The 14,082-nt window shown below is 35.9% G+C and overlaps 1 protein-coding gene across 1 annotated transcript in view; it reads left to right on the top strand.

The window, feature by feature from the left end:
- Nucleotides 1–14,082, top strand: part of CSPP1 (centrosome and spindle pole associated protein 1) — a 2,775,649-nt gene that overhangs the window by 2,687,983 nt on the left and 73,584 nt on the right. The window contains exon 24 of the mRNA XM_044066267.1: nt 2,827–2,965. Coding sequence (XP_043922202.1) covers nt 2,827–2,965 — 139 coding nt within the window. The remainder of the gene's footprint in view (nt 1–2,826; nt 2,966–14,082) is intronic.

The raw sequence follows: 14,082 nt of genomic DNA, 5'->3' as shown, positions 1-14,082 counted from the left end.
TGCTGTGCTAGCAAATACTAGGTCAGAGAGCATCTTGCAGTTTCAGAAAGCATCTCGTAGTTTCATACAAAACTAAGCTGTACATAAAATAGAATGAAATGTGTTAACCCTTTTGGCTTCTAATAAGCACTAAACACATACATTAATACATATTTTTCTGACAAAAGCAAATATATATCATTAAGAAAACCATACATGTCAATGTCTTAGCAAGAGGACATTTTGTTTTAAAGTTTTTGTCAGCATCACAAACATAATTGCACTCAGTCTCTTTTTGTAAATGTTCTTTTAATGGGGTTTCAAGGGTTTGTAAGCTTGGATTGTTTTCAAATAATTTGGAAGATTATTCTGTATAGAAAGTCCTAATCTGGTGAAGGCTGTGTCACACATATCATTTTTAAATCTTGGATGGGAAAGAATGAAGTAGTCATCATGTGTGTTAGAGTATAGTTTAGCTGTCTTGCTAGTATTATTTTTTTCAAAGGTGGGCAACAGCCAGATTGGAGTAGTGTATTAATCAATGTAACATACAACAAATGTAGCTGTTTGTAGTGGGAAGCCAGCTCTGATCCTACCACTGACTTGTCTCTATAGGTCACAGTGATGTATGTGTGTGTCAGCAAGCAAGACAGATATGAAGATTTTATTCTCAGTGGCATTGAGTCAGTGTGTGTGTTATGGTCTAAATGAAGGTAGAGCAGGGTTAGTAAATTTTGTGATTTAGGTATTAAAATGTTTTGGCTGTAGAGGTATTAGGGAATAATCTGTTTAATACTTATTTCTTCCTTTTATCTCCTTGTCACTTCCCTCTTCCTCCATTCACTTCCATCATGATGCTGAGAAGTACTGTCACATGGCTGCAAACTGGACTGTCTTCACTTAGTTTTCTGCACCTCTGTAGACACTTTCATAGCATGGCTAGGTATCTGCTACAACTCTTCTTTGCCCCAGCATTTCTTGGTATAATTGTACTTCCTCCTCCCACATTTTACAACTTCATATTTTACCTCTCTACCTTACTTTTAAATTTGATGGATAAAAACAATGTTCTTAGCATCTAAATATGATATACCGTAGAATAAAGAACACACTTTTCCTCCAAGAAGTCAGTCCAGTGTAGTCTTATTCATAATGGCTCTGACTTTTGATTTCCAGACCCTTAATGGCAACTGCTTCTAGAGAAGCCACACCTTGTTTTTATGGTAAGGTACACAAAGGTGCAACCTCTTCAGGCCCATCGCCTTTCTGACCCTATGGACACAATTTAGTGTTGAGTTTGGGGATGGCATAATGGTTAAGTTGTTCACCTCACAGATTCGGGATGCATGGTTTGATTCTCACCTTTGAAAGACAATTGACTAGGCTTAAAATGGTCTGCAAAGGATGCTAGCTTAGTACTTACCTATGAACCTAGTGTCATTTCCTAAAATGCTGACTTTCCTGCTAATTCATTTTGCCTCCATTGTAGGAAGACTACAAGATCACTGACTTCTTTCCTTTCTTGCAGACCGGTTAACTTTGTATTATCTCACGGAAATACATTTCTAAGTCATCCTGTCACACACTCAGTTCTGATCTAACTGCTGATGGATGATTTTTTTCTTTCCATGGCTGTGCATTGTTTCACTGTCTGAGCCCACATGCCTTTATAGTTCTGCTATCTCCTGCATTCTGTCTACTTTCAAACATAGAGTGCATATACTTTTCAGTCTTAGACTCTCCATAATTTGGTCCTCCAGTTTCACCAGCATTGTCTCACACATGTGCTTCACGTCAATCGACTTCTCTAATTTTGATGCCAACAGTGCTATACCCTACTTAATTTACTTCAGTAAGCACGCCAGGTGTGATTAATACAAACCGTCCTTCACAACAACGGACAGTGAACTTTAGTAGATCTTGATTAAGAAGCTTCTCATGAGGCCATGTTATTCAGTCTATAGTGCCATACCTTTCCACTTCTTAGAGAAAGAAATCTGGACAAAGCCGCAAAAAATGAATAAAGGGTAACCAAGTAATTATTCTGTCAACATTTCCTTGCCATTATACACCTTTGAAGGAAGGTTTTACCTTGTTTGTGAATTTTTCATATAAACTAACAGCCTGAGGTATACACTCTCCAGAACTACAACAGTAGCACAGAACTCTTCCGTGTTTCTATTCTTAAAGACTATATCTAGGATACCTGCAAACTTGCATAAATAAAAGTTTTTTATGAATTTAGTATGCTTATCTAAAACAATGTAATTGTGACAGACACAGAAGAGTAGCGAGAGTGCATGATCGGAAAATGCATCTCCTGCACTTTCTTTTCTGTAATAGAGTTTCAGACTTTAGTGCATGTGGTAAGCTGTTCAACAGCTGAGGGAGTGGGGTTTCAAGGACTGGAACAGCAAACTAAGGGAGTGGACCTTTTTTGCCCTTCATGTGAAGAGCTGAGGTGATGGAGGTGGGGAGTGGACTGACGCTGTGTTTTCCAGAAAATGTATGCTCCTTGTATGTCTATCCATGCTTGATTCATTGAATGTATTCTCTGTATTAGAGTTGTTTACTATGTAGTATAGTCTCCTGAATATGGGCTGTATTCACTGTAGCAAACCCAGTCTATTAAACTGAACAATTTGTAGACCAAAGGCATGACAGTTTTCAGGCTGCCATGTTACATTCTAGTTAGGTGAGGACTACAACAGCATCAAAAATAAATATTGGTCCTTTCTGTGGACTCCAATTTACTTAGCTGCTCATCTTGAAATTATTGATGACATAAACGTAGAAACTAAATTCTGTACATGTCTTTACCATTATAAATGTTTTTTTTTTCTACAGCATGACACCGCCTCAAATCATTCACTAGTACAAAACCCAGAAAACATCTCTCTGTACTCTAGTTTAAACGTGGATCAGTTAAGAACAAGAAATGAGCAGCGAATGAAAAGACTGGATGATCTAAACCAGAATTCTACAGGTACTTCATTTGTTACAAATATAAAAAATATGTAGTAGTATTTTCCTTCAACAAGTATTTCCTGATGTTGGGCTTACAACCTTTCTTGTTTTGTGCATCTCTGATCAACCTTCTTTCTTTGCATGTCTTACCCCATCAGTGCACCTCTTAATGGTGCATACTTTCACATTAACTGTCTTTTCCCATTTTCTTCTGGATTTATACTGCTTAGTGCTTTTATTGTTTCTTTCTATATAGCCCATTTCATTTGTTATCTTGATAATCCTTTCCTATACACAGCCAAAGATGTGTCTTACTTCTACAGGTGAGCACAGTATTCTGAAATATTAGTGGTGCAACAAGCAGCACACTCACCTTTGGTGCAGAAGGCCTTATAGGTTCTATTCCCACACCAGGTACATCAATTGCTGACACTGCAGTGCAGCATAAGGGGGGGGGGGGTTCTGCAGTCCTGAGTGTGTCATCCATCAGATGAGGTGTTAAACCAAGGCACCATCTGCTTGAGTTGGTGGTAGTTGAGGTGGATGCAAAAGACCCCACTCCACCTATTGAAAAGCACAGAGGTCCTTTAATTAACAATGTCAACAAAACATTATTTACATATTTACAAAATGTGCATATTTACAGGTACATATCAACACATTCCTATATGCCATCATCATCAGTAGTCTTCCATAACTGACCCACCTTCTTCTTCAACAGTCTAATTTTTCAAAATATATTGCCCAAACTCAATTTCCCATTAAACCAAATTTCATGGTCTTTCATTCCAAATAACCCATATTACATAAACTACATTTTCTACCATTCTTGCACATTTTCTTTCGTTTTTATAATAGCTATACATAATCATATCTATATTGTTTATATCATTAATATTCTCCAAAACATTTTTCTTCACTCTACTTTTTTCCAGAATTTAGCCACACTTTTACATTTCTAAAAAAAAATATATATGCTCCATCGTGTCTTCCTCTCAACTAAACTAATATATTTTTCAACTTTCTTTTTATATGGCATATTTCTTTTTACCAGTAACTTATTTATTACCAGTCTCCATACAAAATCCTGATGCTCTACCATCTTAGTACACCACTTCTTCCTTACTTTAATTGCTTTTAGCACTTCTAGTAAATGTTTCCATGGATGTAAATAATAATATTTCATCACATTATATACCACTACCTTCTATCTGTCTCTGTATCATAAATTTTCATTTTTCCATGTTATTTTTTCTTGATAATTTTTAATTTCTTCATGTATATAATATTTATATTTTCATCATTTACCAAATCTTTTTGTAGTTATATTTAAACATTTTCACCATTCATTCCTCATTCACGTCATTTACCCACTTTAATACTATATACAAGTTTAAAGAAGCAGAATAAACAACTGGATTTAATGACCCCCATCTCCCTTCATCTTCACTCACATACAACACACATCTTTTCACTGGGTTTAATCTTGAACTGCACACGAAAGAAAACACTAATTGCACAATTTCTTTTTCTCATTTTTTGGGATGATATAAACATTTGACATATATGCTATTTTCCCCTTTAAAACAGAATTCACCAGATAAACCTTTTTCTTGAATGCTAATCTAGAAGTCTTCCAATAAGACATTTTCTTTCATTTATTTTATCAAACCCTCCTATTACTTCATAACTACATCATTTTCCCAGAGTTTATCTCTAACAAAGATACTTCATTCACTGAAAAATACCTACTCCAATTTCCACAACATCACCCTTACTTTTATCTTCATCTTTATTTTAAGGTCATTCCCATTTCCTTTAAACATCCATTCAGACAAACCAACACTTCCCTCATCCATATTTTATTCTTAGCAATCACAGCTGTATCATATGTGTATGTCAAAACTACTGGAATCACCACTTCCTTTTCAATCACATATGTAACATCTTTGATTTTATAAACTACGTAATTCACTACCGCATTCATTATTAATGCAAACAATATCCCATTTATGGGACATCCTTGTCTTATAGTATAATTCATGCATTTTTTTACTCCACCACCTGTTCAGTAACACTCTAACTCTATTATTTTAATAAGTTGACATGCTACTCCCCTAATTGTTACCTATTCCATACTTTTCCATAACATCCCACAAAGCATCATGTCCCAGTTTATCAAATGCATTACTAATATCACCTACCAAAAGTTTCACATATTCCCTTTTAATTATAAAATCATCCACAATTTCTTGAACCACAGTAGTAATTCCTGGCATCCCTTTCCTTTTATACCATATGTAATTTCTTCCATAACATCCTTCATCCATCCATTTATTCTCATCTGTATTATTCTCATAAAAATAATCTGTATTATTTAATGTGATAGGTCTCCAACTTAATTTAATTGTTTTTTATCTTTCTTCTTATAATTTTTAATATCCTACTACATAATTCTTCATAAAGAAACCCTTCTTTCAGCCATTCATTCAGAATGTTTATAAAATGCTCTCTTTGCCAGTCTCTTAATTTGTTGTACATTTCATACCCTATACCACTAGACCTGATACTGAATCAATATTTACTTCCCTAAATACTTCGTCCACTTCATTGATAATTTATTTTTCAAATTATTTCCTAACTCTATCTTGATTTTTTTATACTTTTCATTCTCTCTCCTACTCTTGTACATGGATTCTTTATGCTGTACTACAATACTCATAATTTGATCTTGTGTTCGCTTTACATTTCCTTTACCATTTTTCATTTCACTCATGATGCTAATATCCTCCTCTATTATTTTAACCAACTATGAAGACACCTCATCCCTTTTCCCTTGTAAATAATGTCGTTGCTTAAACAGTAATCTTATTTTTTCTAGATTTCTTTTATATATTTCCTTTTCCGTATTGATATACTCTTGTATTCCTCTCTGTAGTCTCGAATATATTTTTATACATCTTTCCATTCTTCACTTTCTTTTCCTTCTTGCATCACCCTGCCATTGAAAAACACTTTTTATCCTTTTTAAATCCATTCCACCATTCAGACCAATTTTTATAAAAGTTCTTAATAAATATATGATCACTCCATACTGCAATGCTTCCCACTCTCCAAATTCATTCAGTAATTTCTCATTTACTCTTATTCCCTTTTTTATTGTAATATACTCCATTTCTTCCATCAACTCTATCCATATTGTTAAATGATATGTGAAAAATTAATTTATGAAAGTGCTGCTGTGTTGTACTGGAACTGGAACTAATGTCTTCTTAAGACCCAAACTTTTGTTGGCTGTTTACTGCTGAATCAGAGTCGGTTTAATACAGAGTTTTGCATGACTGTATCTGCAGTCTGTTTAAAATGCAGAGCCTTGCAACCTGCACTGATGAGAAAATATATTTTGCAGCACAATACTATTTTACTGTAAGCACAGTTACTAATAACTGATTTTTGTAATAAATGACACGTACTCTTCTGTCAGTTTGTAGCATAGATATGCAAAGGTTTACTTCATGATCAGTATGAAAGATTATATCTGCTTCTCCTACAATACCTCAGAACAAGTGTGCTCCTGCCAATACCTCTAATTCAGCTGAATTTTTACAGTGTACTTGTACTGTTCTTCTCACACACTTTAGATCCTGTTTTCCTCTTGGTATCTTTTTTCGGCTTTATACGGAAACATCTGTTTTACTGATGCTTTTCTTTTTAGACATGCTTTTTACTTGTAAGTACTTCTGCTGATGTGAGAATGCATGCAATATTTGTCTTCCAGAAATGAAATCTTTGCTCTATGCCCAACAAGTTATACATTTGCTTAATGAGATCAGTAAGAAATTGTGGACCATTATCTGATTCTATGACACGTGGCCATCCCCAATAACAGAAAATATTTTTCCATAAGGCTTCTGCTGTTGCCTTTGCTGTCATGGTTTTAGTAGGAATTGTTTCTACCCATTTTGAAAAGACGTCCACTACTACTAGTAGGTATCTGTAACCTACCTTTGTTGTTGGCAAAGGACCTGCATAATCTATCTGAACTGCATACCATGGCCCATCCGCTGGCTGTGCCTGATGTAACTGAGGCTTTTTGCTTTTAGCATTTACCTGCAGACAGAGTAGACATTCTTCTACAATCAGCCTACAGACCTTTTTTAAATTTGGGTTCCGATATTTTTCTTTTACAATTGCCCATAGCTTATCAGCTCCTACATGTCCCAATATTTGGTGATTTATTTTGAGTGATGTGCTGACTGATATGGCACATAAGGCAAATGTAACGCTTTTGTAGTGTGATATACATAATATTCCTTTGGTGGTACTCCTGCAGCCATGCATTGGTCTGTTTGTTCTTTTAAACCTTGCTTTCTTTTAATATTTATGAGATCTTGCTTAATTGATTGTTGGTCTAGCTCTTTTAGGGTGCTAACTTCTGTTTTTAAAGTACTAACATCTGTATCAATGTACACATACCCTGAAAGTTTTTCCCCACTTTGTGCTGCTTGTTTTGCTAATGTCAGCCAATGTATTTAACCTGAAAGTTTCACTTGTTGGTTTTTGGTGTGCTTTTACTTTTAAAATGCTGTACTGTCCTTGTTGATTTGACATTATGACTTTATGTATGTCTTTTAATACTTCGGCATGGCGTAATGGTTTGCCTACACTGTTTACAAATCCTGACTTTATCCAGGTTTCCATATGCAGTCTTAAAGAATTTACTACATAAGCACTGTCTAAGAAAATGTTAACAGGATTATAATACCTTGGCACGTACAGTACTGCCTCCAGTTCCGCTCTTTGAGCTGACATATGCCCTGGTAACTTGATTATTTCAGGAAAACCCATCTGTGAATTTTCCAGAACTACAGCAAATCCTGTCCAGGATTTGCCTTTGTCCCACTACCGTGCTCCATCTATAAAGACGGATGGTTTATAGTGGTCAAAATCAGATGCCAGAAATTGTACATCTGGTGACATTTCTTTCTAGGCAGTTATGCTGTTTTTCCTTCATATCCCATGTGATTTGACAAATATTTGTCCCTTGTCTGAATTGTGACAGTTTTCATTCCAAACAATGCCATCCATTTTGCAAAGACTATCTCACTAATACCATCTGTGATTTTGTTCATTTCAAAATTATCTACTAGAGCGTTTACTGCTTGGTGTGGTGTTTGTACTATAATACTGGAAAATACAGTCAAATACTCCATTTACTTGATACCCCAGTAAATGGCCAAATAACTGCTGTATGCAAGGGTGGTAGCTCAGTTCCACTGGAGTCATCTTTCTACTACAGAAAGTAACTGGACTTAATGTTTTTTTTCCATTCTGTTGTCACCACCATGTAGCCATTCTTGTAATAGCACCACAGATGATGTTTTTTTTTTTTTTTACTGCTGCTGCCTGTAGCACAAATGGCAACTCTGGTATGGGTGCTATTAATTATGTAGCTAGTGTTAATTTTACTTTTATTTGTGAAAATGCCTCATCCTCATGTGCTCCCCACTCTAAAAAGGTGGAGCTCTTATGTTCTTGTAACATTTTGTAAAGAGGAGCAACCACCTCTGCATATAAATTCCCTATTGTAATTCAGGATTCCCATGAATTTATGTAGATCTGCTATATTCAATGGCTTTTCCATTTGTAAAATGCCTTGTACACGCATAGGGCAATGAGACCTTCCTGATGATTTTGTCAGAGTACCTAGAAACTTGACTTCTTGAGACAGAAACTGAATCTTTTTATTTTTAACCTTAAACCCTGCCTGTTGTAGAGTATAAAAAGTTTAAGAAGCTGTATATGCTCTTCTACTGTCTCAGACTGGATTAATATGTCATCAGTGTAATGTAACACTGAATCATCCTTTTCTAGATGTTGAAGGATGGATCCTACTGTCTGGTGAAAGGTAACTGGACTGTTTAGAAATCCTTTAGGTAATCTTGTCATGACATATTGCTGTTTTTTAAATGTGAAGGCAAATCATGGCCAGTCTTTTTTCTTGAGTGGTACTGCAAAAAAGCCATTTGATAAATCTATTTATGTAAATCACTTACTTTGTGGCTTAATATGTACAGACAGCTCTGGAGCTCCTCGAATAAAATGTGTTCTAGGAGTTGTGTATTGATTAACCTTCCGTAAATCAATAACAAGACGATAACTCCCGTTTTTTTTCTTGACTGGCCAGATTGGTGAATTTGTGGGACTGTTGCCTTTTTGTATAATTCCTTCCTTTTCCCATTCTGCTATACATTTTCCATATGTTCTTCTGTCTCCCTAGGAATAGGGCATTGTTTTTGAAATGGAGGTATATAATACTGATCACTACCCCCCCCCCCCCTTACTGGCATCAGAAGGCTGCGTGTTCAAATCATGTCGGGGTCACCATTGAAAAATTAATTTATGAAAGTGCTGCTGTGTTGAACTGGAACCAATGTCTTCTTAAGACACACAGTTTTGTTGGCTGTATACTGCTGAATCAGAGTCTGGTTAATACAGAGTTTTGCATGACTGTATCTGCAGTCTGTTTAATACCCAGAGCATTGCAACCTACACTGATGAGAAAATATGTTTTGCAGCACAATACTATTTTACTGTAAGCACAGTTACTAATAAATAACTTATTATAACAAACGATACATACTGTTCTGTAGGTTTGTAGCATAGATGTGCAAAAGTTTACTTCATGATCAGTATGAAAGATTATATCTGCTTCTCCTATACAATACCTCGGAACAAGTGTGTTCCTACCAATACCTCTAACACAGCTGAATTTTTACAGTCTGCTTGCACTGTTCTTCTCACACACTTTAGAGCTTGTTTTCCTCTTGGTATCTTTTTTTTGGGCTTTATACGGAAATATCTGTTTTACTGATGCTTTTCTTTTTAGACTGGTTTTTACTTGTAAGCACTTCTGCTGATGTGAGAATGCACGCAATGTTTATCTTCCAGAATTGTTTTTCTGCTGATTCTATAAAAAGCCATGTCTATTAACAGAAGTCTGAAAGGAAACATCTGTGAGAACACGTCAAACTGTTCTGCTTTTGAGGAAAAAGCATCTCCATTTATCTGTCCTGTGAGAGAACATGTGTTTTGAGGAAATGGCTTTGTAAGAGAGCACATATTGTTGAATTTATAAAAAGCATGTCTATTAATAGATACAGTCAGAGCTATGTCATAGTATGGGTGCTCATTACATATTGCTAAGCTCGATTTCTGCATTTAAGCAAGCTTTATTGTATGCCTCATTTATTTTGCATTTTTTATAGCAGAATTGATTTTAACCTTTATTCATTGTTTAGCACATACTAACAATACGAAAACCCCTTCTCTACTGTATCATCATCTGCTATACTCAAACCTTCCAATAGTGCAAAATAATCAATTTCAGATCCAATTTGTGCCTCTTCTATAAGTCCATTGACATTTATTACACACAACAAACTTACCGCATTTTATCACTTGTATTTTTTTAGTATATTTCCCTTTCTTTTTCTATTTTCCCCTTAAATCACAATTAAAGTCCACCGCAGTAATAATTTTCATGTTAACCACCACATAATCTCATACTTATTCTGTCTTTCATTGCCATTTCTATATTCATATAATGTTATAATTCTATAAATGTATTCTCTTCAGCTCACATCCACAAAAGATAACCTTCCCATCCTTACCAATGTTACATGTAATATTTTTGCTGTTTTTGTACAATACAACCACTCCAGAGCAACATTCAGTTCCTAAATTGCATATTATTTTTCTGCCCTGCAATCATTCTGTTTGCAGTCTTTCTTTACTTATCATGAATCTTGCATCCTCTGAGAGTAATATCTACATCACATTTGGCACACCATTCCAGTATCCGTATCATTATTGCAGTATTAATAATTCTATTCAAATTTACTGAAAGCAGTCTAAAATTCTTATTTTCCTGTCTTTTTAAGTTTAAGGAAAATGTTTGTTTTGTTATTTTTATTCTTTTCCCAGTTGGATATTTTTCTGAGCTTATGTACAACTATTTCTTGATCCTCATAATCAGATTATTCCCTATTTTCATTAACTAAAATGCATCTAAACTTCACCTTTCCTTTCTTTTTAATCATTGGTGATGTATTTTTAAATCTCAATTCCCTAGCACCTGTCAAATTTCTTTCTCTAACATTCTTTACACTCCTTTCACAAACATCTGACGTATCACTTTGTTTGTTCATTTGCAGCACTCAGCACAGTTACTTTCATCCTCTTGAAATAAAACATTTTTTATCTATCCATATGTTACCAGATGGGTAACAAACTGGCACATTGATAGATCCCATCTAGTCAAAATAAAGGAAGCCACCTCAAGTAGTAGACCCGTAACAAACTGTGTACCACAGGGGTCGGTCTTGGGGCCTCTGCTGCTTGGGATATACTTCTCGGACGTGCAGGCCAAATCTAGTGGGCTATGGCTGACCAGTTTTACAGATGACTGCAAGCTGGGTGCTGTCATTAATTCCCTAGCGATGTGGACATCCTCCAAAAGGGTCTCACTCAAACAAATGACTGGTGCCAGAAACATGGCCTTAAACCGAATGCCAAAAAATGCGTCATCCCTTTTGGGGAGAGTGACATACCAACAAATTATCACATTGCTAATAAGGTACTAAGCACGCAATCAGTCGTGAGGGACTTGGACACCCAGGTTGATAGCAAACTGACTTTTGACCACCATATTGCCTCCATTGTATGGAAAGCTTTCTACATGGCCCATCTCATTAGTAAAGGTATCTCATTCAGGGGCAAGGTGGTCATAACATCCTTGTATTCTTCCCTTATAAGACCCATTATTGACTACAGTGCCCCTTTCAGCGTGTACTTCACAAAGCGCATGCAGCAGCTAGAGAGACCACAGAGGTTCCTCAAACGGAGAATCCAGGGCCTCAAACATCTACCCTACACAGATAGGCTAAATGCCCCGTCCCTCTAATCAGTCTCCTACAGACTCTTCATAGGTGACCTCTGTCTGGCATACAAAGCAATCTCAGACCCCGCCCTGATGGTACTGCAGCATATCTGCAAGTCAAGCTCCACTCGAGTAACCCACACTCATGACCCCAACCTGGTCTGTACATCAATAGGACTTGTTGGCAGGACAGATTTGTGTTCCAGAGACACTCCCCCCTTTTGTGGAATAGACTCCCTCTCCATGTAATGCAGAGTACCTCATTAAATCTTTTTAATTGCAACCTGGATAACTGGATGGGGAACAGAAAATTTCCCCCTGGGATTCCACCTGTGTCCATCCTGGACATTCTTGGCTAGGCTTGTAATGGCCTCAGGGCCAATAGCCTAGTAACTTCCTATGATCTAAGTCATTTACTCTTTCCTCTTTTTCATTAACACCCTTTTCTCCATACTTTTTCATTACTTTTCAGTCAGTACAATAATTTTTACATTCCTTTTTACACTTATTATATGACCTCCCCCCACATTGATTACATCTTATTTTTGTTCACTCCTTTATCAGATGATTGAAATCCCCACAAAAAAAAATTCAGCTGTCTACATCCTTTGTTCCTCTGTAACATATATAGCACTTGAGAAATGCTTTATCACGTCTCTTTCAAGTTTTAAATAACAACCACTTCCCACCCCCCATTCCAAATACCCCTTTCATCCTTAATATTTTATGAGAAACTGAGTAACACATAAATAAAAAATAATTTTAACATCTGTCACAGTTTCATCAGTACTAAATTGAATAACTCCCTTTTTTTTTTTTTTTTCAGTCAAGTCCTTTGCCCAGAAAATATAAATTAATTCCACGGGTAACTGTCCTTTTTTTCATAATTAAACAAGAAATCTTTCCATTAAGTTTTCATGTTGCAAATGTTAAGTCACAAAATGTCTTTCCCCAAATGAATCAAGAATAATGACTTTTGCTTCAAAACCCGAAGATCCTACTATATTATCCCATACAAAATATCTGCCTCTTATTTCTTATACAAACAAACCTTTATTTTTAATAAAGTTTACAGTACCTTTTCTTCCAACTGCCTCAGCATATGATTTTCCAGATTGCATCCCATCTCTAAACTTAAGTCCATCCAATTCACAACTAATTTCTTTCTTCTCAACTCACTGTCAATTCCAAAAGCCTTTTCCATCACATGAAACATTAAAATCTCTGACTCTTCTCCAGGATCACCTTTCTTCAATAAACCACCCATTTTTTTTAATCAGGCAAATCTCCAGAAGCAATTTCATTTTCATCAACTTCTTCAAAGTCCTGAGGTTTAAATTCAGCTAGATGTTTAATATTTGTACTATCCACTTGCTTTTCAACAGTTTTCTGTCTGACTGACAGAATCAAGCTGCTACCACCAACAGAACTCCTCTCTTCTTCCTCCACGACTGCACTGGGCACTTATCTGAAACATTGCTTGGTAACCAGCACAGCAGAAAGGTGTTCAGACCAACATTAAGGTGATGGTGTTTGAACTGTCAGCAAAGAAGTTTTGAGTTTGTGTTTCTGAACACCTGTATGCCCTACACCTTGCGCAAGGAGCATACATGTAATGTGCAGCACCTGTATGTGCTAAAGGCTTTGGTATATTGGCCAGACATTGGGCTATCCTTGGCAGGAAATCCCTTAGGTTATGAATACTGCAGTGGTGAAGAGAAGGACATCTGCTGTTATGGTAAGATTTTACACAACTGTACTTTCATTCACCTGGCATTTTTCAAGTCTCAGGTTCACTTTAGGTAATCAGTAATTCATTTTAGACCTGTACTGCTACCACTAGATTGAGCTATTCAGACAATTTTATTTATTGTTGTGAATTAGGGTCTTCCACTTTTTTCTCATGAGAAATTTACCTTCATTGGTGTCATAAGAGGAATGTTGATAAGTAAGGTGTGGTCTCTCTCTTCTTTGCCCACCTCATTTGTTTCCTGACATAATGCAGGCTTGATTTCTTCTTGTATTTACACCACGATTTTATTTCAGTTTAGTTTAAAAAAATGTTGACTTTTTTTAACTCTGTGCATTGCTTTGATGACACAGCTGAATTTTCATCACTTTTAGAAGATTTTCACTAAATTGTCAATCAAACTTGGAAGTTTTTAAGATGCTGAACCAAGAATAGGCCATGTTCC

Source organism: Protopterus annectens, chromosome 3.part1, assembly GCF_019279795.1.
Source record: "Protopterus annectens isolate FY-2018-M chromosome 3.part1, PAN1.0, whole genome shotgun sequence".
NCBI classification, from domain to species: Eukaryota; Metazoa; Chordata; order Ceratodontiformes; family Protopteridae; genus Protopterus; species Protopterus annectens.
This window is presented reverse-complemented; position numbering and strand designations above follow the sequence as displayed.